General features: G+C 41.8%; 5 protein-coding genes across 5 annotated transcripts; 3 read left to right on the top strand and 2 right to left on the bottom strand.

The window, feature by feature from the left end:
- The first annotated feature begins 103 nt into the window (after positions 1–103).
- Positions 104–2,379, top strand: cdab (cytidine deaminase b). Its single transcript, XM_069157500.1, has 4 exons — positions 104–357; positions 1,059–1,170; positions 1,554–1,611; positions 1,958–2,379. The coding sequence occupies exons 1-4, from the start codon at positions 171–173 to the stop codon at positions 2,078–2,080; spliced, it is 480 nt and encodes a 159-aa protein (XP_069013601.1). The 5' UTR covers positions 104–170; the 3' UTR covers positions 2,081–2,379.
- Positions 2,380–3,126: 747 nt separating this feature from the next.
- Positions 3,127–10,960, bottom strand: LOC138203012 (dnaJ homolog subfamily C member 16-like). Its single transcript, XM_069157486.1, has 15 exons — positions 10,567–10,960; positions 10,295–10,361; positions 9,984–10,129; positions 9,402–9,577; positions 8,098–8,282; positions 7,731–7,835; positions 7,285–7,443; positions 7,056–7,186; positions 6,786–6,963; positions 6,409–6,591; positions 6,197–6,273; positions 5,870–5,950; positions 5,478–5,567; positions 5,018–5,188; positions 3,127–4,811 (listed from the first exon to the last, which is right to left on the bottom strand). The coding sequence occupies exons 1-15, from the start codon at positions 10,752–10,754 to the stop codon at positions 4,331–4,333; spliced, it is 2,418 nt and encodes an 805-aa protein (XP_069013587.1). The 5' UTR covers positions 10,755–10,960; the 3' UTR covers positions 3,127–4,330.
- A 796-nt stretch (positions 10,961–11,756) lies between these two features.
- b3galt6 (UDP-Gal:betaGal beta 1,3-galactosyltransferase polypeptide 6) lies at positions 11,757–15,712 on the top strand. Its single transcript, XM_069157472.1, has 2 exons — positions 11,757–12,044; positions 12,821–15,712. Exon 2 carries the CDS (start codon positions 12,831–12,833, stop codon positions 13,848–13,850), a length of 1,020 nt encoding a protein of 339 aa, XP_069013573.1. The 5' UTR covers positions 11,757–12,044; positions 12,821–12,830; the 3' UTR covers positions 13,851–15,712.
- Positions 15,713–16,334: 622 nt separating this feature from the next.
- Positions 16,335–17,861, bottom strand: LOC138200161 (actin-associated protein FAM107A). The gene is made up of 3 exons (XM_069152653.1): positions 17,846–17,861; positions 17,274–17,478; positions 16,335–16,452 (listed from the first exon to the last, which is right to left on the bottom strand). Exons 1-3 carry the CDS (start codon positions 17,859–17,861, stop codon positions 16,335–16,337), a joined length of 339 nt encoding a protein of 112 aa, XP_069008754.1.
- A 1,347-nt stretch (positions 17,862–19,208) lies between these two features.
- tmem167b (transmembrane protein 167B) lies at positions 19,209–22,852 on the top strand. The gene is made up of 3 exons (XM_069157459.1): positions 19,209–19,356; positions 20,243–20,374; positions 21,331–22,852. The coding sequence occupies exons 1-3, from the start codon at positions 19,347–19,349 to the stop codon at positions 21,411–21,413; spliced, it is 225 nt and encodes a 74-aa protein (XP_069013560.1). The 5' UTR covers positions 19,209–19,346; the 3' UTR covers positions 21,414–22,852.

The following is a 22,852-nucleotide window of genomic DNA, read 5'->3' as shown; positions in this document are numbered from 1 at the left end:
AACCACAAAGCCACCTCCCCTTCCTTCGTGACTGGTGAAGACATCCCAGCAAGTGATTGGCTGTGACTGTACCCTCTCCCTTTTCCTTCTGTCCCATTCACATTTAAAGCTGAGCCACAACAGATTAATTCACTGTCTCAAAAACAACCTTAAAAAGCCCAAGAGCAAGTATGGATGAAGTTAAGTTCGGCACGGAGGTGGTGCATATTAAGGAGCGTGGCTCCAGAAACTTGTCCCCAGAGACGGTCAAAGACCTGATTCATCAGTCCCAGGAGGCAAAGAAGCAAGCCTACTGTCCTTACAGCAAATTCAGAGTGGGAGCTGCTCTCCTAACCCTCGACAACTGTGTGTTTACAGGTAAATTACATGTGAAACTTTGCATCTTGATGATTTGATGAGAATAATTGTTGATATTAGGGTTAAAAATTAGGTTCAGGGTGAACAGGAAAGCAAACATATTTAACATTTTTATTGCGTAATTGTTTTAATTGTGTACATTTTTTGTGATGAGTGAAGTGTTTTACTAAAACATACTCTATAAGTGGACTTCACTGATAGCAGGGAAGACAGGAGATCTACTGTATTATGCAAGTCAATAATCTGACATTTTGATTCATCTGAACATTTAGTATTTTTTTTTCCAATTAAAAATACAGTAAAATGGTACACTGTCTTGACCTGAGTTTCATTTTAATTAACTGAGGTAAAGATTAGCTGGCAGTTCAAATGAGTGGACTGGGTGACACCAAATCACAATTTCCTTTGATCTCAGGTGAACTCTTGTCATTACATCACCTGTGTCAACAGGGATGTCAAGTCAGTGTCAACTAAAAAAGCAAAGACACAAGTATCCAGCCAGTGTTGCTGGACTATACACAGCTTTGAAAGTCACGTGTCGCTCTGCAGAAATGTCCTGAGGGGGGCAAATGACAAGCAAACAGCTGAGTGCAAAGATCCACACAGAGTAAATATTTGTTTAGGCCAGAGTACGTAAACAGGCCCTTTTAGTAGCACATGTGCTCCAATTTAATCCATTTCTATACTTGTGTCTGCGACAGGTTGCAATGTGGAGAATGCGTGTTACAATCTCGGGTTGTGTGCCGAGAGGAACGCTATCTCAAAGGCGGTGTCAGAAGGTAACAGGAGCTTCAAGGCCATCGCGATCGCCAGGTAAACGAGCACCACAGACTCACACGGACGTCTGGGAAGTTCTCCGTGTTTCCCAAGACACTTGTACCCATCCGGCACTTGTACAATCATTATTCCTGTATTACTAAATCATGACTGCATATTGCGGGACTTTTTGCTAAATCTTCCCAGGCTGAGTCAATACCTCATTTCCACATTAATACGTGAGTCGGTCTTATGTTGTAATGCTGAATGACAGATGAGACGTGAACTAGAGGCGAGTCTGTCACGCAGCAATCAACACACCTGCGGTCTAAACGTTGAACTGCGGCTAACAGGGCTTTGTGTTTAACTTAATTACAATTCCTCAGATGCCTGTTTTGTTTTGTTTCCCTGCTACATATTCCCCCCTGTCTTCTTTGCAGTGACCTGACCGAGCAGTTCATCTCCCCGTGTGGAGGCTGCAGGCAGTTCATGAGAGAGGTATTACTGCGTCTCTGTTATCTGGGTTTACTGCAGGTTTTTTTGGTGTTTTTTTTTAAAGGAGTCTCCAATCAGTTATTGTAAACTTTTACACTCTTCGTTTGGGCAAGTGTAAACGTTTGAAATGTAGTTACTCATTCTAACAGACTGGTAGTGAACAGTTTTTCCATCAGTGCATGTTGGTTTCTTATTAACTAGAGGTTCAGTGTCCCGAATGCGTTGTAAAGTAAACGGTACGAAAAATGTCTGCAGAGAGAGAGAGAGAGAGAGAGAGAGAGAGAGAGAGAGAGAGAGAAATACTTTGGGCGAGAAAATATTGACGATAAATAATTTATTCCATTTCCAGTTTGGGTCGAACTGGGACATTTACCTGTCGAAGCCCGACGGCTCCTACCTGAAGATGACGGTGGACAAGCTGCTGCCGATGTCCTTCGGTCCCGAAGACCTGTCCATGAAGAAAGTGTTTTGACAGTCCTAAGGAGAACTGAGCCTCGAGTGTACACACACACACACACACACACACACACACACACACACACACACACACACACACACACACACACACACACACACACACACACACACATGTATTTGCTGAACATGTATGAATGTTTAAAATTAGAAGCTAATACAAGAATAAACAATGTCATATATTTAAATGAAATATTAATTAGTAAATACAAATGTAGTTGGGCCTTAATCATTGACCTATTACTATATTAAATGGTGTGTTGTGTTGGACTTGGGCTCCTGTTAAAGTAACCAAAATGTGTCAGCCCCCAGTCCCGCGTGTTCTTTAATGAGGCAATAGGAGAATATGTCAGGCTCCAAGATATTTATTTAACAGCAGCAGAATAACCATTTTACAGAGCTCTGGGTCCAGACTATGTTTCCCTGACCGCAACAGAGTATGTGTCAGTTCACGAAGTCTGAGCTCCTGACTTTCCCTCACCCAGTCTTCTTATAGTACAGACACCAAAAAGTCATGTGTATTGATGTATCCTTTGTTGGCTGGAGGAGGTGGTGGTTGTCTTCCACCAAAAAGTCATGTGTATTGATGTATCCTTTGTTGGTTGGAGGAGGTGGTGGTTGTCTTCCTTCACATCCTGGAGTCCTCCAGACAGCCGTCTGTTCCTGTTTGTGCCTCAAAGAACAACAGTATGTGACCCCACAGGTTGCAGACCCCCTCCTGTGACCTTTTGGTTTGGCCAAGTACTCTCACTCTCATTCACAAACACACCCTGTTGTCTACGCCTTCATTCACAACCACACCCTGTTGTCTACACCTTCATTCACAACCTTTCGTCTACACATTCATTAACAACCACACCCTGTTGTCTACACCTTCATTCACAAACACAGCCTTTCGTCTACCCCTTAGGATTAATAGTTGATAATACGACATATATATAATTAATATAATATGGCATATATATGTTGTATTATTGTAAACATAACCTAGCACAGAATCGCACAGTTGCTGTTGAGAAAAAAAATGACAAATATCAAAGCAGGTCAAACTTATGCACACATTTTAATAAATAAACTTTTAGAAAGGGGTTTCTTTCAACAGTTACACTTCATTTGTTCCTGTTACATAACTTTGGAGTTCAAGGGACATACAAGAAAAAAATGTTGTAATATTATTTCAAATTGCAGTAAACTGCAAATTTGTTGATCAGCAAATTATTCAAACACAGAGAAAAGGGAGACAGAGGGGGGTTAAACATTTAGGTCACCAGTGGAAATTCACTACTCATTTTTTAGTGATTTTAGGTCTACTTATTCCATGCATTAACATTTGCTGTAGCTTAGGGCCTCAAAACTTAAAAAGGACGTATAAATTACCTAAAATGACCTTTAACCTCATCAGATTTTGCTGGTAGCATGTTCAATATTTAATCCTAAAACAAAATAACAGCATAACTTGGCAAAATAATCATTAATCACTGCTTAAAAAGTTGCCGAATATAATGATGTTAATTTGGCTACTGCTTTTTGCAAATTCTGTTTGTCTTCAAACCTGTAACTTTACAGAAACACATTGTTCATCTATAAATTCAGTGCGACAAGCTCAGCTTGCAAGCCATTTTTAAACCTCCCTTTAAAAGATCTGATCACGTGAAGCAGGATTTTTCATTACCGGCACATCATGCTAAAACAGCTGTCAATTCTAAACACGTGTTCAGGCTCATAGCAAGTTTTAGCGGCTCTATGTTGTGTAAAGCAAATGAAGCTGCATGTTTCCGATGCTGAGCCTACAGAGACAGCAGTTAGAGGAGACAACACAAACACCTGCCGTCAATCTGAAGTGCACACATACATGAGCGCACGCCAAACACACGGCGAGCTAACAGCTAACATCTCAGGATGTGAACATGTGAACCAATCCAGTGATATGAAACTTTGCATTGTGCAATCATAACACTTCTTTGAAAGGTGTTGTTGCTTCCGAACACCACCTGTGTGTGTGTGAGTGTGTGTGTGTGTGAGAAGGTTGACGATGTGTTGACTCCACTAAATCATTTCTTTCCATCTGTTCGACACTAACAGATAAAATAAGACATTTTGTAAACAGGCTGCGGCACTTCAGTGGCAGCCTACATCTGCGAAAAATAACTCAAATAATCATCAGAAAACTGCAACATCGCGCCGTAGTTTCCCATCTAACGTATTTGAGGAGGCAGGAGTACAGGATGTGACTTCCTGACTCTTGGCCTCAGCTCTCTGGATGGGTATCGTCGAGCGTCGGCCATGCAGGGACCTGTAATCTGGGCAGGGTCCCCTCCATTAGCCTCTCCATCCACAGTCCCAGCCTGTCCAGCTTGTGGTGGACATCTATGCTAGTGGCCCTGCTGGAGCCTCTCCTCGGGCCGACCCCGTCCTCCCTGGAGTGGGACCGGGATCGAGAGCGGGAGCTCAACCTGGACCTGGAGCGGGACTTTCTCCGGCTGTCAGAGGAGGACGAGACCTCGGACGACGAGTCGTTGGGATCGTCCCCCGTGAAGACGGGTCGAAAGAGGCAGAAATACTTCTTGTATCCGTTGAGGGCCAGGACGTGACCTGTGAAGTCCGAAGACTCCTCGTCGTCTTCTGAATGGCTCTCGCTCCATGCAGCGTCGCTGGCCGAGTGAAGGAGGGACGGCATCCACAGGCGGTGCTTATCAGCGTTGAGGAAGGAGAAGTGGAGGGTCTGAGTCCTGCAGGAAGCCAGGAGGTTTAGGATCATCAGGACATCTCAGTAGACTAAATAAATACTTTAAATAATGATCTTAATATTACTCCATGACTTACCCTTAGTTTCAGATTTATTACAAAAATGTTACAAAAGATACAAGAACACAAAGATTCCCTTTTAACTTTTTTCCAACAGAAAACTTCCACGACACTGAATGCTGACACGTACCCTGAGAAAGAGAAAACCTCCTTGGCAAATTTCCTGAGCAGAGCGTTCTTGGAAGCATTAGTGAGCACCAGTACAACGTTCATGTGGCCCATTCGCAGCTTCACCAGGTTACTGGTGTACGTGATGTCCGTCAGCTCTGTCACTTCCACAAAGTCCTTCTTTGGAGGCCGGCTGCACGGACCAATGACAAAGACAAAGACAGAGGGAGGAAAAGAAAAGTGCGAATTATGTGTCAATTTGGATTTTGTCCATAATAGACATAGCTAATAATAATTAAACAGCCACTGAACCACAAAAAGAGTTTTAAAAACCATCATTCAGACAACTTGCATGAGAATTCCCAATTTCCAAAACCCATATGAGTCTCTAATGGAAGTAAAATCTCCATGTGGAACAGGCTTTGCTTGCTGACCTGATGTAACCTGTAGGTTTTCCTGTGCCGGTCTAATGTTAACGTTACCTTGAGGTACTTGCTCTGCTTGATGCATCCTCCTCAGTTTGTGGCTGCTCTTTTGGCTTCTGGTTTCGGGGTTTGCTCTCACCTGGCTCACTGAAAATACACCAAAGACGGGAAATCATCAGCATGGACGTCACAATGCTACTCAGCCAGCAAACCTTTTTATTTTATTTTACACAATTACCACTTGAAAGGATATTGCGAATAACAAGATAATGCAAATCTTTACCTCTTTACTGAGGATTTCCTTTAGCTCTTCTATTTTTTTAATAAACCAAATGAACCAAATCCCACTAAAGAGGAACATTTTGCGAGATGATATTCTGAATAAATAGCAATTTTTTTTTTTTTACTGTTTGATTAAACTGGAATCAAAATCACTGAAAAGATCTCACCTGAATGCCTGAATGATGACGGTGCCGAAAAGAATGAAGAGAGCGGAGAAGATCAAGGACAGGATGGGCATCATCTCTCTCCTTCAGCAGGAAAAAAAACATGTTATTAATGAAACATACAGGAGAAATGACACAGCGCAGCCTCTACGTGGAGGTACGGTGCATCACCGCTATGACTGAACACACTAAGTGGGTACAGAGTCGCATTGATCGTGATGCAGAAAAAATATTCAGCTTCTGATCTGATTTCAAAACTATCAGCAATAAGCATTGCATGACTCTCTTTGCGTTTGAATGTGCAGACTTCCAGGGTGAGCATTGTCTTACCAGTTTGAGTAGAGAAGGTCATCATATATCTGAAGGATGTAATCATAGGCAGCATTCATCCACTGAATAATAAAGATCTGGTGAGGGGATCGGAAACAACAGAGAAAACACTGACGTTAATCCCAAAAATATATATTCCTGTTAAAGTAAATTCACGCTCAGATTACCGTGTGTGCAGGTCAGTGGCGATGAGTGTCTGTCTGCTGACTTACGGGAGCCATCTCATTGTTGAGCTCTGGTAAGGTGGCGTCTGAGCTCAGATAGGTGGGGTCCTTCTGAAGGAGCTCCAGCTGTTCGTGGAGCCGGTACTTGTCTTCCTCGCTGCCGTTCCAGCCACCGCTCACGGAGCGGTACAGCACCTTCCCGGCCTGGCTCCGCCTCTCCAGAAGCACCACCTGTCGGCGTTATAAAAGAGCCCTTTGGCTGTAAATTGAGGCGCTGCAGCATCTTAGACTGCAGTAACCTGACACATTAAATCTGATACAACCGCTGGGTGTTCCGGGTAAAAATGAATTTTGTCCTTGAAAACTAGGATTTGAACATGCCGTTTGTTTTCCTGTGTGTGCTTGTGTGCGCTTTGACCCCCGACCTGAGGTGAGAGAGCGGCCTGGTTGAGGAGCAGTGCTTGACAGAGAGGCTGCTGCTGACGCTGGTAGACGTACGCAAACCGCAGCACATCTTTCCTGTTGGCGGAGGCGAAGTCCAGGAAGGCCTTGTTGCCTGGAAGGAAAGCCTGGTCCTCCCCTGTGATCAGCAGCACACAGTATCTGCAAACCAAATACATGTCAGTGCACCTCCTACGGCGGTCTGGCCTCAACTACACAACATTTCAAGACCAGCGGCTACCGCGACGCCTTACTTCCTCCGTCGGTGGAACTGCTTGACGGGACACAGCTCGTCAAAGAGCTGCTGGCTGACCAGCCGTGGCACCTGCAGGAACTTGTTGTTGGAGACAAACTCATCCATGATCTGTCGCTTCATCCCTCTGGCCTGAGAGAGAGAAAGTTCAAATGTTCTGATATGACAGGAGAGGATGTTTTATTACAGTAAGGGAGCGGATGTGCGCTTGCCGGTTACGCTGGTCGTACCTGGATGATGTCGACGGGCTTCTCCGTGTCCTCCTTGAACAGCAGCATGGTGGGAGCGTATGTGTTTATGTTGAACTGCAGCAGGAGCCGAGTGTTGTGTGTCTCGCCCTGGTCCACGTAGCCGAAACGCACGTAGTCTCTGAAGGCGAACGCTGTTAACTGGAGAGAGGAGAAGGAAGACGAGGGCACGTGAGAATAAATACAATGACTTACAGGAGAGTTCAAGGAGTTCTGTGTCATAGGTGAAGATATTTTATATTAATAAACTGAAGAAAAATCTGAAACAGATGCCCCTCTAGTGGCTGTTGGGGTTGAATTTATTTACTCTTGTGTTCTGGGGTAAAATAAATCAGATTTCTGAATATCAACCAGCTTGCTGAACAAAGTGTTCTCCACTAAAATATTTGTCTTTATTTGTGCCCCCATTACTTGTGTGCATGTCTTACCTTGTACAGTAGTGGAACAGTGGGGACTTGGTCAAACAGGAGAAGGCTGGGCTTATTTTCCACATGCCAGCTATCGAGGAAAGCTATGTAGTTGTTATCGGTGATCTGGAAAAAAAAACTGAAATTAGTTTAAAATGTGTTGCTGCTAAATGAAAGTACAGTTTAATTTAGATAATCTGAAAAGTCGTTTTATCAACCACCCGTTTGTAATTAGTCCTATATGTGCATCGACTATAAGCTGAGAAACAAGCCTAAATATTTATCTAAAATTACTCATCTATAAGTTCCACTGAAAGTATCTGACTTGATGATGAGAGTATAAAGGATGTAGTAGTATTAGAAGTACATGTATGTCCGTCGTAGTTACCTTCTCCACCAGTTTGTGGGGCAGCAGATCTTCAACAAACTGTCGCAGGTGTTCCCGTACGACGGCCTGGTGGAAGAAGGTCACTCTGCCGTTCACCAGTCCGATGATGGAGGGAGCGCGGTGAGCTCCCAGCTGATTGGCCAGGCGACGCTCGTAGCCCAGGTCCACAATGCCGATGCCCACACCTGATGTAATGATAACGATAGGTGGCTACTGTATCAGACACAGCTGAGTAAAACAGAACTTCTCTTGTAAATGAGTCAAAATACACCCAAAATCTGAATTTGTAGAATTGTGCTTGTCCAGTTGTCCATTTTGGGAGGTTAAAGTTCCAACAAACTAAGATGGATATCAGAACTTTAAAATGTGAACTAGAGTCATTGAATGTCACATTTTTGGCTCCAGTGACTGCAGCTGAGGCATCATTCTCTAAACTCAAAGAGATTTTACATTCAAATGAGTCACAATGTGGAAGAAAATAAATCTCCCAAAGCTTGCTGCTTATATTAAAAAGGGATTTAAGTGAATTCAATTTTAAAGTGAATTCTCACTTTCACTCCTTACTTAAGTCTTTTGAATTCAGTAAAGGACTTCCTGATGACAGGGTTTATAAATTATGCGTACATCTGTTTGTAGAGTCTCATAGAGGTGCATTTAATAAAGAGGCTAATGAGTTAAGATTGTCTTCAGTGACTTAAGTTTTTCAAGTCACCAGAAAAACACCTAGAAACTAAAACTGTCTACAGAGTGTGTGACTAGCCAGCTGATTTATAACATAACAACTGCACAAGGGCATAAAAGTTATCAATGCCGCTTTAAAGCGAAAGCAATAAACTCAACTACAAAATGTTAAAGCTTTATTCTACATCTTGTTAAAAGGTTCAAACTTTTTTTTATATATATATTTAGTACAAACTCCAGTAGTTCTAATTGGTGACTTTAGCGTAGCAAAGTACAATGGGTCACATAATTAGGGCAGGCCACTTATTCATTACAGACTAACTGTACTTCTAATTAGCAGAGTTGTTTCACGAGCTATTCATCTCCGGTGTCAGACAATTATTTCACAAGGTTAAATTCCTCCCTTTGCTTTACGCTTCGTTCCAAGGAAGCAAGCAGAAAAGAAGAAACCCCAAAGAATAATTAAAGAAATGGCGGAATCTGTGTAAAACATCTCAACACTCCTGATGACCTTTAACTGCGCAAGAATCAACCTTATGTCGTGATGCTTTTAGGAAAAACTGGCCCTTATGCCGAGAGTGTGTTAGGGCACACTGATGGGAGTGTTATGACAACATCCTTACCCAGAGGCTCCAGCTCCATCACCGTCTCCTTCCACACAGGCTCAATGTGGATGCATGCAAAGCACCACTCAGAGGTCACTTTGATTAGGTACGGCCTCTTGTGGCTGTCTGGAAGGACGTCGCTGTTAAACTGCGCATGGTGCAGCATGTACTTGCTGTCTGCAAAGTCTCTGGACCTGGAGGGGGGTTGAAAGCACAACAGGGACTGATTGTTTATTTTTAACATTAGGCCTACAGGATGCTGTCAGCACACGGCCTGAGAGAAATCTGTCTAAGACTCTAATTCCTTCACTGGTTCTATTATTACTAATTGTCTATTGTCAATGACAAGAAAAGCTTAACATGTCAGAAAAGCCATCAATTTCCCTGGGTTGTACTTACTTTTTCACATGACTGTATGCATGGTATTGTTCATTTTTTGGTTTTGTTACCATGGGTTTGAATGTCCAAAAGCAAACACAGGAAGGAGCCCAGATTACACCACACACTATGGACTACCAGACCCAGCAACATGCTGAGAAAAACATATTTATAGCCACGATTATCAGTGAGAAGATGAGACCTATTTGAGTGTAGGGTTACCTGGGGAAATGGAAAAAAGACTCATCAAAGTAGAAGCTGCTGTGGAAGTTGCGGAAACCATGATGCTGTGACTGGCCGAAGGGCTGGTTTTCATCCATCTGCCCGTAGCGGTCGAAGTTGGACCTTCGCTCCTCATTAGACAGAATCTATGTTCAAAAGAGAGTAAAATCAAAAGTGACAGGGTTTTGATATCAATGTGAAAACTTGGGAAGGAGACCATGATACAGAAAGTGAAACTAAGTGCAGCAATCTGCCCTGTGAGGGAGTCTACATAATATATATTACATATGTTGTGATGCATTTTCACCTACCTCATATGATTTAGAAATCTTGATGAACATGTCCTCAGCTTTAGGGTCCTTGTTCTTATCTGGATGCCTACAAAAGCCCATGTGTGACATCACAAATCACCACTAGGTTCACAGAGGGTTAGGAAAAGCTTCCCTGATTAACGTTTTGCATTGGACCGGCTCGTTGTGACTATTTCAGGTGTTAGGTGTAGATTATTCATTGAATGGGGGTGTTTCTACAGACAAGATGTGATGGCCGTGTGATGTTAGGGGACCGGATTTCAGTCACTCACCATTCTCTGGCGAGGTTCTTGTAAGCCCTTTTGATTTCTGCCTGACTGGCACTCCGGCCGACTCCCATGATTTTATACGGATCGTATTCAGTAGACGGTTTTGCCAACTGTATACTCAAAATTAGCAGCAAGGTGGCAAACAAACCCGGACATGTCCGAGGATGTCGGCTGGTGGTCCTGACCGTCATCGTTGGCTGCTGTCCTCGTCCAACGTTAGTCAAGTTAGCTAGCTAGCGTGCGATGCGGTAAAGTAACGTAGCAAAGCTATCCTATAACGGACAAAGACGTCCAGCTGTTAGCTCACATTGTCTTGTCTGTCAACTCACTGAATGCCAAAGTTCAGTACGACATACTACTGATGTACTGCGACGAGGCCATTATTTCTCAGGGAAGTGATTGACATTAGCAAAAAAAAATAGTGGCAGTTTACACTGAGCTTCCGGTAAAACATTTCAAAATAAAATCGTCATAAAGCCTTTCTGAACTGTGAACTGTGTAAGTCAAGAAGAATTTGCAATAAATTAAAAACAAATATTGACCTATGTAAGATAACAAAAACACTGCAGAAAAACACATAGGCAGAAATGGTGTATGTGAGTGCACAACTGGCCTCTTTGAAAAGGTATAGAATTAAGTAGTGTGTGAATTAAGATAAATAATCACAGTTAAAAGGTGCAATCATACAGGAAGAGAAATACTGTATACTGCCTACTCTACAAAGAAAAACACTATTACAAAACATTTCAAGTAAAATTGTCAGAGTTGTGATTATCTTCTCAAAGTTAACTTCAATCATTGCAGTTACGCCACAGGACACGTTTGTGCTTTTATTTCGAAGGAAACAACATAACATCCGGTCTTACTCTGCAGCATGTCTAATGCGCGTGCTCCGGTCAGTAGCTGTTCTCCCTTTCTTTTGACTTTTTTTTTTTTTTTTTTTTTTTGCTCACACGTGTTCATTTTAACACCATATATTATTCTGTAGTTCTTACATCCCTTCTGGTTTTTTTTCCTACATGAAATTATATATGTAAGTTCATTTTAGTGTTAGTATATGTCATGCTTACGTTTATTGAAATATAATACACAGGAAACAAAATATCGGACCGTATATGTTTTCTTATGTGTTTTTTAATTGCCTTCCTTCGGGGGCTTCACTTCCGTTTCCTGTTCGTCACGACACTTATTCGTGACGCTGCGGGGCTGAAAATGACTGCATTGACACTTGGCCATTATAACTCAGCTAACGACTTAACTTACTAGCTGTAATCTGCCCGACGGAACCCGCTAAACCTGCAGGTTCCCATCTTGTGTTTTAACCAACATGAGCCTGCTGCCTGTGTTTACATTCCGCGGAGTGAGCGCACAAAGTGCGCAGATGCGCTTATCTCGGTAGCTAACGCGATCTCTGCAAAGCGGCTATCTGTGGCCGCTGTGGCTCCTTTATTTACGGGACAGGGACTTTTCAATCTGCTAAGGTAACTAACGATTCCTCTTTAACTCATAACTGTTTACAACATTGCTGTGACACGTATATGCGGTGCGCATTCCAGCTTCCAAGCTTAGCAAGTAGGCTGTGCTACAAAATAAAAGGTGTGCAGCTGAGAGGTTACCTTTAGCAAAAATGATAAACTCCCGACCCAAACTAAAACCACGGAAATTGCAAGTGCTGCAGTCACTATAATGCCATTTGGTACAAATCTGAAAGATCTTTTTTTTTTTTTTTTTTTTTTTTTTTTTTTTTTTTAAAGGCTCATACATATTTGTTTACACCTGTAATGTATGTAAACACAGCAGACACAAACATAAGCACATTTTTCACTGCTCTGTAATTACCAACTGCATCTTCATGGAGTCATATGTCAGGGTTTCTGGATCATTACAAGGCTTCGGTGCAGCACCCGAGTCATTTTGGGCACCACCATAGTCAAATCATAGTTTAGAGCATCTCAACGTTTCTTTTGATCTGTTGTTTCTATTATGGACTTTCTGTAGGAAGGCACCTGCTGTCACATGTCTATTATGATTCCTATTTACTTAACACACGCTTGTCCTAAATCCTATGCATTACAACACGTCTTTCATGAATCCTATTCACTATTATCAAAAATGCCGGCTTCTGCTCATCCGCTGTTGTTTCCTGTGTAGTGACACAATGGGTCTTGTCAGTTTGAGTGACCCACTGACATCACGGCTGACTTTGTGGCTATGTGACTTGCATATACTAACAGTCTTTTGTGTTTTTTCACCCCAGAATCAGCACCATGAATCTGTTCCGTCTGGTGTGCCGCCACAAGACAGCTTTGGTCATTGGCACGGTTTGCAGTTTTGCTGTGGTCCTCGTTTTCTTGGCGAAATGTACCTCAGAAACCCTGAAGCAGGGTCACCCAGATCCTCCAGGCCTCGCCCCCCGCGCCAATGCTTTGCAATCCCCTTCAGAGCAGCACAATCCCCCCTCCACATCCAAAGACTTGTCAGCCTTCCTCGTGGTCCTCATCACAACAGGACCTAAGTACACAGAACGCAGGAGTATTATCCGCAGCACCTGGCTTGCCAAGCGGGACTCCGATGTGCTGGCCATGTTTGTGGTAGGAACTCACGGCCTTTCCAGCGAGGACCTTCAGAATCTCAACACAGAACAAGGCCGGCACAAGGATTTGCTCTTACTGCCTGAGTTGCGAGATTCTTACGAGAACTTAACGCTGAAGCTGCTGCACATGTACTCCTGGCTGGACCAGAATGTTGAATTTAAGTTTGTCCTCAAAGCGGATGATGACACATTTGCACGCTTGGACCTCCTTAAAGAAGAGCTGAAAGGGAAAGAGCCCAACCGGTTGTACTGGGGCTTCTTCTCCGGGAGAGGCAGAGTGAAAACAGCTGGGAAGTGGCGCGAAAGCTCCTGGGAGCTGTGTGACTACTACCTGCCCTACGCTCTGGGCGGCGGCTACATTCTCTCAGCTGACCTGGTGTGTTACGTGCACCTCAATGCGGGCTACTTCAAGACGTGGCAGAGTGAGGATGTGTCACTGGGCGCCTGGCTGGCACCAGTGGACGTTCGGCGGACGCATGACCCGCGCTTTGACACGGAGTATAAGTCGCGTGGTTGCAACAACAAATACTTGGTAACGCATAAGCAGAGCTTGGAGGACATGTTAGAAAAACATCAGACTCTGCAGCGCGACGGCAGGCTCTGCAAGGAGGAAGTCAAGCTGCGGTTGTCATATGTGTATGACTGGGGCGTGCCACCCTCACAGTGCTGCCAAAGAAAAGATGGGATTCCTTAACTGTTGTACGTTTTACGAGGCTGAAGTTTGCTTTGATCTTATATATTCAAATTGTCCAATTGAGGAATGTTAAAGGATATTTTTTCACCGAATCACAATTGTTAGACCTTTCAAAGTTGTGTGACTGGTACTACAACATTACCTGGAACTATAATTTTAGTTTACATATTTTAAAACTGTAGTTCTGTTTGTGAAAAAACTGAAAAATCAGACAAATTCACTGCTTTTTCTCCAGTTCTCGAGCAATTCTAGCTCAAACATCACAATGTGAGAGAAAAAGCCTTGAAAGTGGCATTTTTTGTAAATAGCAACCCATTTTCACCCATTTGAAACTGTAAAACTGTAAAAGTCTAAATCTTAATCTAGTCTATGTTTGACACTTTTTTTTTTTTTTAATCAGGACCTGTTTCATGTAGTCTAATGACATAATGAAATCCCCTTTGTTCAGTTTTTACAAATAGAGCTACAGCTTTTATTATTAAGTCAAGTACCAATTTTACAACTTGTGGAACTTTTGTCTCCCTTTTGTGTCGATGAGAGTAATTACAAAAAGCCTGTTGACTTGTGCTTACATCATGGGCTTTTCTGTAGCCTGCTCCGTGATTACTGCTGAGGCTGTGAAACGGTGGATAAATGGTGGATTAATGACATAAAAGGTGTCACAACCCCCAGTGAAATAACTCCATTCACTATTTGACTACGATCTATTTGGTCCTATTAACATTTGAAAAAGAAGAGATGGTCGTAAACTCCATCTACATTGTGTTTAGTGTACCAGACATGTATTTATATGTAAAAGTCCTGCACGGTAGCTTTTAAAGTTGTTTACCAACATTTTGCCAAGAAATACTTCCCATCAACTCTTGAATCAGAAGCAAACTTCAGTCCTGCATAGTATTTCATCTGTAAGCTCCTTTGGCCTTGCTGTCAGCGCTCTCCTTATCGCCCGTTTACCTCGTCGGTGGCCTACTTCTCTCCTCTGTCTGTGCTTCACCTGCTGTACCTCTTGCTTAATATTCTCCAACACTATGAAATATGTTTTATGGTCATTTCAATGTAATAGATAGTACAGGGAAACACAGACGGGAGATTCTCACCCTGCCATGATGTGTAATTTTTTTTCTTATTTTGTAAATTAAATTTTCTGTATTTAATTTATTGTTAATTTATTCCGCAGTAAACACAACACGCTGGTATTGAGTTTGGACAGAAGTGCGGTGGATATGGTTGCTGCTTGTGGGTAAAGTTTGTATTTATGACCATGTTGATATTTCACGGACAAGAAATGTTCTCTTTTTAAATGCTTCTGTTTACGCTCGACGGTTTCATGTGTTTGGAGGTGCAAAGAATTCCTTATACTGGAGCCGACGCGAGAAGTTTGTGATGGTACTTACATTTCCAATACAACACTTTCAAGTTGAGGTCAGTGCATTTACTGTGCAGAGATATCAAGTTACTTGTGAATATTTGTTTGCAGCACACTATAGATTTAGAAACAGACTACCTGCCGGAACTTGGTCACTTTTCTTTTAAGCAAGAAACCTAATTTTAAATTCCCTTGTTTATTGATCATTTGCCTTCTCCTACCCAGACTCACCCTGTGATGTCAGCAGCTGTGTCCTAAAACAAGTGAGATTTTTCCAACAGCTTTGAACAAAGGGTACGATAAGTTGAGGCGATGAACAATTGAGGAATGCTGCAAAAAGCTAATTTTTACAACTGTGTTCCATTTTTGTGAATAATGACACGACTCTTTTCTCGTTCTTGTCGCTACCACATTTTGATTGTGAAACTTTTTCCGTGATTGTTTTTACAGACATGGTCTGCCACCCTGGATGTTTTAATAAAAAGTTGTAAGTGTGTTCCTATTACTTTTATATGTTCCATGCATACATGATGTAAAGTTCTCTATCAAAGGCAGAATTGCGACCAAGAGGACTTAAAGAAATGCTTCTTTTACAGTTCTACAAAATGCACGTAACTCTGTATGTATTTAGGAAGGATTCTTGTGTAAAAATGCAATTTTTGGCTTTATGATTTGTACATGAGAATCATTTTTGGATTCCTTATGTCCACGCTGGTCCTGAAGCTTTTCCCCCGATGCACGTTGCTGTAAGAAATGGGGATGAAATGCTCTCTGAAGTTTAGCTGAGTCTCATATGATGCATTTTACTCTCTGACAGTATCACAGTGGGAACATGCCACGTTACCCGTGTTTATTTGCCCCTTTGCTCTGCTGGTCACTGGGTGAAATGCTTCAGGGTTTCTCTCACGAACAAACTCTGGTACTTTGTTCAGACCCTCACTCCTCTTCTTCTCCTCCAGCTCGTACTGCAAGGAAGGAAAACGTGTGTCAGTTCATCCTCCTTTACAAGGTTCTATATTTGCCAACACACGTATGCTTGCTCACAAATACTCCAAAACCAAATACATTATTGCATAATTCATAGGCTGTGTGCTTTTCTTAACCAACATACTTACAAGTTATATTCTCTGCGGTCTTGTTCGCAGCTTCACCTCCGAGTCGGAGGGCGGGTGGAGGGGAGCCAGCTCCCGCTGCTTGTGCTGCTCTCTCTGCTTGTGTTCCTTCGCGGCAGTATACCTCTGAGGACACAACAAAATACAGACAGAAGGGCAGATCTCGAGACGAAGAACCAAATGTACCGTAGAAGTTCTTCCTTGGAGTGATATTAATCAATCAGTGCAGTTTAACATGACGCGTTGGGCATGAATTTACTCTGAATTCTTTCTTCCGAACAAAGAAACACAGCAGTCTGATGTATTTTGTTTGAAAGTAGTCTTTAGTAGAATTTATTTATTTGCGTTATCATATTGATAGCTGGACAAAATGTTGTGGAGTTACCAAAACTTGTTTATAGCTCTAAACACAACAAATGCAATTGATTGTGTTGCAGTTACTTTGTGTTCTCAGACATGAGAGTAATAGTTCTTATCCCCTGTTGAGAGATCAACAGTGATCTCTAGCGAGGTGTTGTACCTTTGACTCATTCAGCGTTAAACACCACCTAAGCATGTCTAAGCTGCCCTGGTCAGCTTGCCTGGGAAAGTCTAACGGCTGCGTAGGGTCCCAGGAGTAATAGGACTCTCTGATTGAGAAAGTAGATAGCTAAAATGCTGACCTACTAACTACCTTTAATTCCTGACTGAACTTATGACCTGCTTCGACCACACACGCCCTCAACATCCAAGATCAGACCGTTCGGACCACCCAGACTTCTAAAATAGGGCCACTTGGAGCTTTTTCAAAAATGCAGAAAAAAACAGGACTAGAAAATAAAAGGATATGTGAATGAATTCCTATAATTTAACTCTCTGGTCGATGTTGTTGACGAATGTCACACAAGTCTGTGTCCAGGGAACAGCATGTACCTGCTGCCTCAGTCAGAGCTCGGTGTTTCTCACCGTCTGTGGCAGAGCAGCAGCTCCTGATGAAGAGCTCTGTGTTGGGAAGAAGCCAGGACGGGATTTGGCGGCTTTCTGGGTTTGATGAGGTCATCAACCTCCTGTTGGTGATTTTCAGTCACCTGATGAGGCGGAAAGATCCAGCAGTGATGTCTGCCTGATGCACACAAATACAAGCCTGTGTTTTTTTTTTGTCTAATAATATCTTTTGCAGCAACATGATCTCAAACAAACATGAAACTAAAAGTTTCAATCACATGAAACTAAAAATTGTTAAATTAGATTGTATCTCAAAACTAAAACTGTCAGCAAGGATGTCATAGGCACACACTGTTGTTCAAGTCAGAGTTGAAAACAGTTGTTTTGTCTTTTTTTTATAGTTCTAATTTACTGATAACAATATATGCTACATAGGAGACATTGCTTAATTCATTGTCCAAACAGAAACACAGACAATTCAGCCATGTTTATCTCGACAATGCTTTCTGCCTCTGATATTTTTACCATTTTCTATTATCATTATTTCCCCACCTAATTGTATGAAGGTGATAAAAGAAATCTTACCTGTGTGCTCTGGTAGAGACGCATTGCTAAAAAAAAAAAAGATAGATGCCAAAGAGAGTCTGCTAAAGTTTGCTCCCGCAGAAACAAGTACAGCAGAAGAAGAAAGAGGCTTACTGTTGTAGTCAGGATACACCGTGAGGCTGATCAGAGCAGGTGTGTCACACTGTCCTGTGATCAAATCTCATTAACTGTCTTACAACCCTTTGTTCCACCCTTGTTCCCTTTCGGAGAGAAACTTCTGTTGTCTCAGAGCAGCAGCAGCAGCACCAGATGCAGGGATTCGGATAATGTCATAGAACGATTCGGATAATACAACATGGAACACTGATAACAAATCAAACATGCTGTGTCTTTGCTTTGTTCATCCATTTGTTCTCACACACGCTACCTAAAAGTCTATCTATAATCTTATTGATGGTTGTGAAGTTACACAGCTCGGTCCTTTACCTTCTATTATATCTAGAGAAAAAGTCAACTGACTGAAACAGAAGTATGACATGATGTGTTAAAAAAAAAATACCAGGCTTATAAAGACCAGTCCTTTAAAGGTTAGTCTGGAGCAAACTGTAAAGTAAGAAAAGGTGATTTGTTTAGGTCTTACATGCATTGGGTATTCTGAGGATCATAATACTGCTTTAACTGGCTAAATAAGGTTATTGTTTCTTTTCTTTTATTGAGAATTGGAGTGGCCTGATAAATTGTTCCAAAGTGCTCCTCGGGAAATAACGTGGGGGTGTGTAATGGTGTCAGCTCATTTTAGTGTGGGTCAGAGCTCACTTTAATCCTCATCCCTCCTTCTGCTACTGCTTGAGGTGCGTCTAGGTTCAGAGGTGCAGCAGAGCCAACTTTCTTTAACCGTTCGTTAATTCTGCCTTCCACACGTACACACTGCCTCTATGTTACTGTCATACAGAGTTGTACATTTTTTGATGATACATTTTCCTAATGGTAACACTGCAACTTTTTTAAATGATCTCTCCAGTGATGACAATAAAGAAGATCATGAAGAAATGTAATCCAGAAAAATGCTCCAAAGTCAGGAACAACTGTTTTTTCCAAATACATCTCTGTTTTGCGATCTTAGTTGTGCTGCATTTAAAACAGTTTATGAGAAATTAGTAACAGATAAAGTAACATTATAGCATGGGCAATGTAAGCTGAGAAAAAAAAGAATAATGTATAAAAAAAAAAAGTATAATGTGCTTGAGATTTAGAATTTGCTCATTTATTGTGTGTCGATAGAGTGATTTTATGGATAGCCCTCATTTATTTAACAGGTAGAGGTAGATGCAGGGAGCTGCAACTCGTAACGTCCACTAGATGGCAGTACAGCCAGCAGGACAACAACAAACGTAAAGCGCAGAAGAAGACTGTAAACTAGGGAAACGGAAATGTCAACCGAGGGACTTTGAAGCGAAGCGTTACATCTCCACTTTACAAATTTAGGATGGCGTGCTAATTCAGAGGAAGAAACAGTCACCTAACATCGTCAAAGAGCAAACTGCCAATATGACAAATGGTAGGTTGTCAGTGTTATCCGACTACAGCGAAGACGTGCCGGCAGCAGAACAGGACCTGCTGCTTCCAGGGAGGAAGGCTATGAATGCTAGGTTAGCTGTAGACGTGGCCCGGGACTGTACTGCCTGTCTGTTAGCACCAAAACAAAATCTCTACTCTGTCTAACAGTCTTATACACTTGTGTGCTGCTATTACAGACCCGTCGCTAAGCTTGCCTTCCCTCGTATGAATCTCTACGTCTCGTATTTTTGTCTGGCTGCGACGCTTTTGGCTAACGAGCTTTGACTGCCTAATGCTAATTAGTTAGGCTAATGCTAAAAATTCAGGATACTCGGGTAGGAAACACCTGAAGATCAAGGACCAGAAATCTGTCACCCGTTTCTGTTCTCGTCCACTGCTGATGTGGGAACACAACTCTTTCATGAACTGCACGAAACTCTTAACTTAGTAGAACCAACAATACTTCTTCTACATGTAGGTTAAAGAGAAAGTGCTCCAGAAGACAGTGTATTTCTGTATTATCTATTATTCCCTTCTGTCACGGTTTTTGTTTGTTATGTTACAGTACATTTGAGACATGAACCTGTGAGTGTCATCGCAGGGTTTTAGCAGCTGCTCCAATTTCACTGTTTACAGAGCAGCAGTGTTTGTTTCTTCATGTCCACATCAAATAATGATTCATCTGTGCTGCAGCATGAGTGGGTGAATGCCATTTCATGTGTTTAAATTGTCTGAACATTGTAGTGATGATTGTGCATAATTATGTCAAAGTATATAGTTTTCAGTCAAATAACAGCCCTCCACCCCTCACCACTACCACAGCACCGAAGCCCTCCAGAAACCTTGGGAACACCCTCTCCTGATTTTATCCTCCTTCTCTTCCATAGTATACTCTTTGGATGGCATCCTGGTGTTTGGGCTGCTGTTTATCTGCACTTGCGCGTACCTGAAAAAGGTGCCCCGCCTCAACAGCTGGCTGCTGTCGGAGAAGAAAGGAGTGTGGGGTGTCTTCTACAAAGGTCAGTAGACAATACATTAACAACGTGATACTTCATCTCTACACAACATCTTCATTTAGAAGATGCACCAACATCAAATGTACAAATTTTATTAATCTGATATTAACAGCCTGGAGTTTGGTGCTATGTTAACGTAGGTTTTATGACACAATGATTTCTGGTAGGTTTTGTTGACAGTTGATAAACCACAGGACAGCAGAAATCTGTCCCCCATCTGAGACTTTTCCACAGAGGTAATAATGATTTGGCTGTTAAGGATTTCTGGTTGTATGATGTCATTATAGACAATTCTTCATAACAAAAACATGGACAACTTCACTGTATCCATCAGTTGGCAGACTCTTTCCATCACGTGCAAAAGTACCTTCAATTTCTTAGGTTTTGAATTTACTGCATTTACCAAAAACAGTTTCACAATTTAAGATCTGGAAAATTAACTGTCACAATATTTCGCTGAATATATATTTTATGTCCGTTGCCCAACCACACACTACATATATACATCTCTTTTGGATAAAGGAATCTGCCAACCAGATGACTTACATAAATCTAAAATCAAGGTACACAACTCCTGCATGTATCTTCAGCACGTTAAACACCCGCTCATTTGCAATAATTTAAGGGGACTGACTTGTTACTTTTCAAGAACATTTGACTGTGTTTGGTTATAAGAAGATCCTTAGTTGTCTTGTCTGTATATTTAGAAACATTTATTTTGTCTTTGAATTTGGGGGTATTTTTAAAATTGGTAACAGGTTCTGCACTCTTCACCCAATATGGAATTTAAACCTTAATCACAGCGTTATTTCTAAACTAGTGTTTGAGAGTTCTGACCCAAAAGAATAGAAAATGAGTGGTACATGTTTGATTACAGGCTCGCCGTGCTTCCCTTTCCAATGATTTCTGTGTTTTTGGCTGACCAACTATTTTCTTTACTCATCCCATCTCTCGTTCAGCTGCGGTGATTGGAACGAGGCTTCACATTGCCGTGGCAGCGTCCTGCTTGGTCATGGCCTTCTACGTCATCTTCTTGAAATGATAGTCGGACTGGACTGTCGAGGACTGGACGGGTGCAGGCTGGGGATGGACTCATCTCTCTGGTCGTGTGCTAATCCTTGTTGTGGGACACCCCTTGGATTATATCCCAGATGAAACCCCACTGGGCCTGTGGACCTGTGTGAAAGTCAAGCCAGTGCTGCCCCCTTCTGGTGACTGGATACATAAATCCTTCCTTAATAATATGTGTGCACCACAGACATGAAGGGCACCGTGAATCTGCGCCACAGTTATTACAAGAGGAAAGTCTGCTGGTTTACGAGGTTTCATGCTGTTGTGGGGTAATACTGTTTGTTGTCTTCATCCACACCACAAAGTTATTTATACTGAAGGATGCAGAAGCTGGAAGGGCAGTGTGCATTATACCCTATATCTGTATACAACTCTAACTAGCCTACCTGTATATATTTGGAAGAGAATAATACCAATAGAGATTTGCTAGAAATGATATGTGATCAAATGGAAAATGACCAATTCTGTTCACTCCCAGCTGTTCTGTTTTTTCTGCATCACTTCTTCTGTCAGTGGTGGAGGGAAAGATAAACAAAGCTAATATATAGAGATGTCCTTGTCAACAACATATTTTACTTTTTTTTTTGAATTGCCTATCTTTTCCTAACAGTGCCCCTTGGAAATACACATTTTGCACAGGTGTATGTTGTATATACATCTAATTGTATACCGGCTAACATGTTTTTCAATGTCACAAATTGGACTGCAAGTCATTAAGGAGTCAACGTTGAATCAGAGTTGTAAAATGTCACTGAGAGAAGAGTAATAACTTTAATAGAGGTGCATATCAACATTTTGTAAAAAGAAAATTGGATAGCAGTTGTTTAGACTTGCCTGCAATGCCAAATAGAGACGGTGCTTCTCATGCCATTTTAGTTATAAACCGTTATTCTGACTTTAATTCTGCTACTTTGTTTATATGATTAAAACAAGAAACCGTTTAGTGGAGGGGGCTCAATGCAATTTTGAGTAAAATCTTGATCATACAATTTCTTTGTTTCTTGTCTTTAAAAAAAAACAATAGCAACAAATGCCAAGGTTTGTAGTTCAGTGCCTATAAAACATTTTCACCCCGGTCCCTTTTCATGATTTTGGAGTTGTAACCGTGACTATAAGTGGATGATCCACAGCACATGATTAATCCAATGCACTCTCCATCTCAATTCATATTTAATACAAATCTGGTCGGTCCTCTGTGTATAAATCTGGATGAGCTTTGCACATCTGGACAGTGCAAACTGAGAAATAAGCAGTGGTAAATACCTGCAACAAAAGATGGGATTGAAATGTGGAGCCTCTGATTTAGTCCATTACTTGAACCGTCACATAGTTATTTTTTTATAGTTCTGTCTTCATTTAAGGGGTTGATGCTAAACTTTAAAATAAATCATCTCTCATTTATAAAATAGA

Source organism: Embiotoca jacksoni, unplaced genomic scaffold, assembly GCF_022577435.1.
Source record: "Embiotoca jacksoni isolate LCO1_2020_lvr unplaced genomic scaffold, fEmbJac1.0.p SCAF_1, whole genome shotgun sequence".
NCBI lineage: Eukaryota > Metazoa > Chordata > Actinopteri > Embiotocidae > Embiotoca > Embiotoca jacksoni.
The sequence above is the reverse complement of the archived record's forward strand: the minus strand, read 5'-3'. Positions and strand labels throughout refer to the sequence as shown.

Bases quoted from the DNA above. Each gene is read 5' to 3' on its own strand.
- cdab (XM_069157500.1), top strand. From the start codon at position 171: ATGGATGAAGTTAAGTTCGGCACGGAGGTGGTGCATATTAAGGAGCGT. The intron at 358-1,058 runs GTAAATTACATG...TGTCTGCGACAG, and splicing joins CGACAACTGTGTGTTTACAG to GTTGCAATGTGGAGAATGCG. The intron at 1,612-1,957 runs GTATTACTGCGT...TTCCATTTCCAG, and splicing joins GCAGGCAGTTCATGAGAGAG to TTTGGGTCGAACTGGGACAT.
- LOC138203012 (XM_069157486.1), bottom strand. From the start codon at position 10,754: ATGACGGTCAGGACCACCAGCCGACATCCTCGGACATGTCCGGGTTTG. The intron at 7,836-8,097 runs GTAACTACGACG...TTTTTTTTCCAG, and splicing joins CCCACAAACTGGTGGAGAAG to ATCACCGATAACAACTACAT. The intron at 7,444-7,730 runs GTAAGACATGCA...TCCTCTCTCCAG, and splicing joins CTGTTCCACTACTGTACAAG to TTAACAGCGTTCGCCTTCAG.
- b3galt6 (XM_069157472.1), top strand. From the start codon at position 12,831: ATGAATCTGTTCCGTCTGGTGTGCCGCCACAAGACAGCTTTGGTCATT.
- LOC138200161 (XM_069152653.1), bottom strand. The intron at 16,453-17,273 runs GTGAGAAACACC...GTGTCCTCAGAG, and splicing joins CTGCTGCTCTGCCACAGACG to GTATACTGCCGCGAAGGAAC.
- tmem167b (XM_069157459.1), top strand. The intron at 20,375-21,330 runs GTCAGTAGACAA...TCTCTCGTTCAG, and splicing joins GTGGGGTGTCTTCTACAAAG to CTGCGGTGATTGGAACGAGG.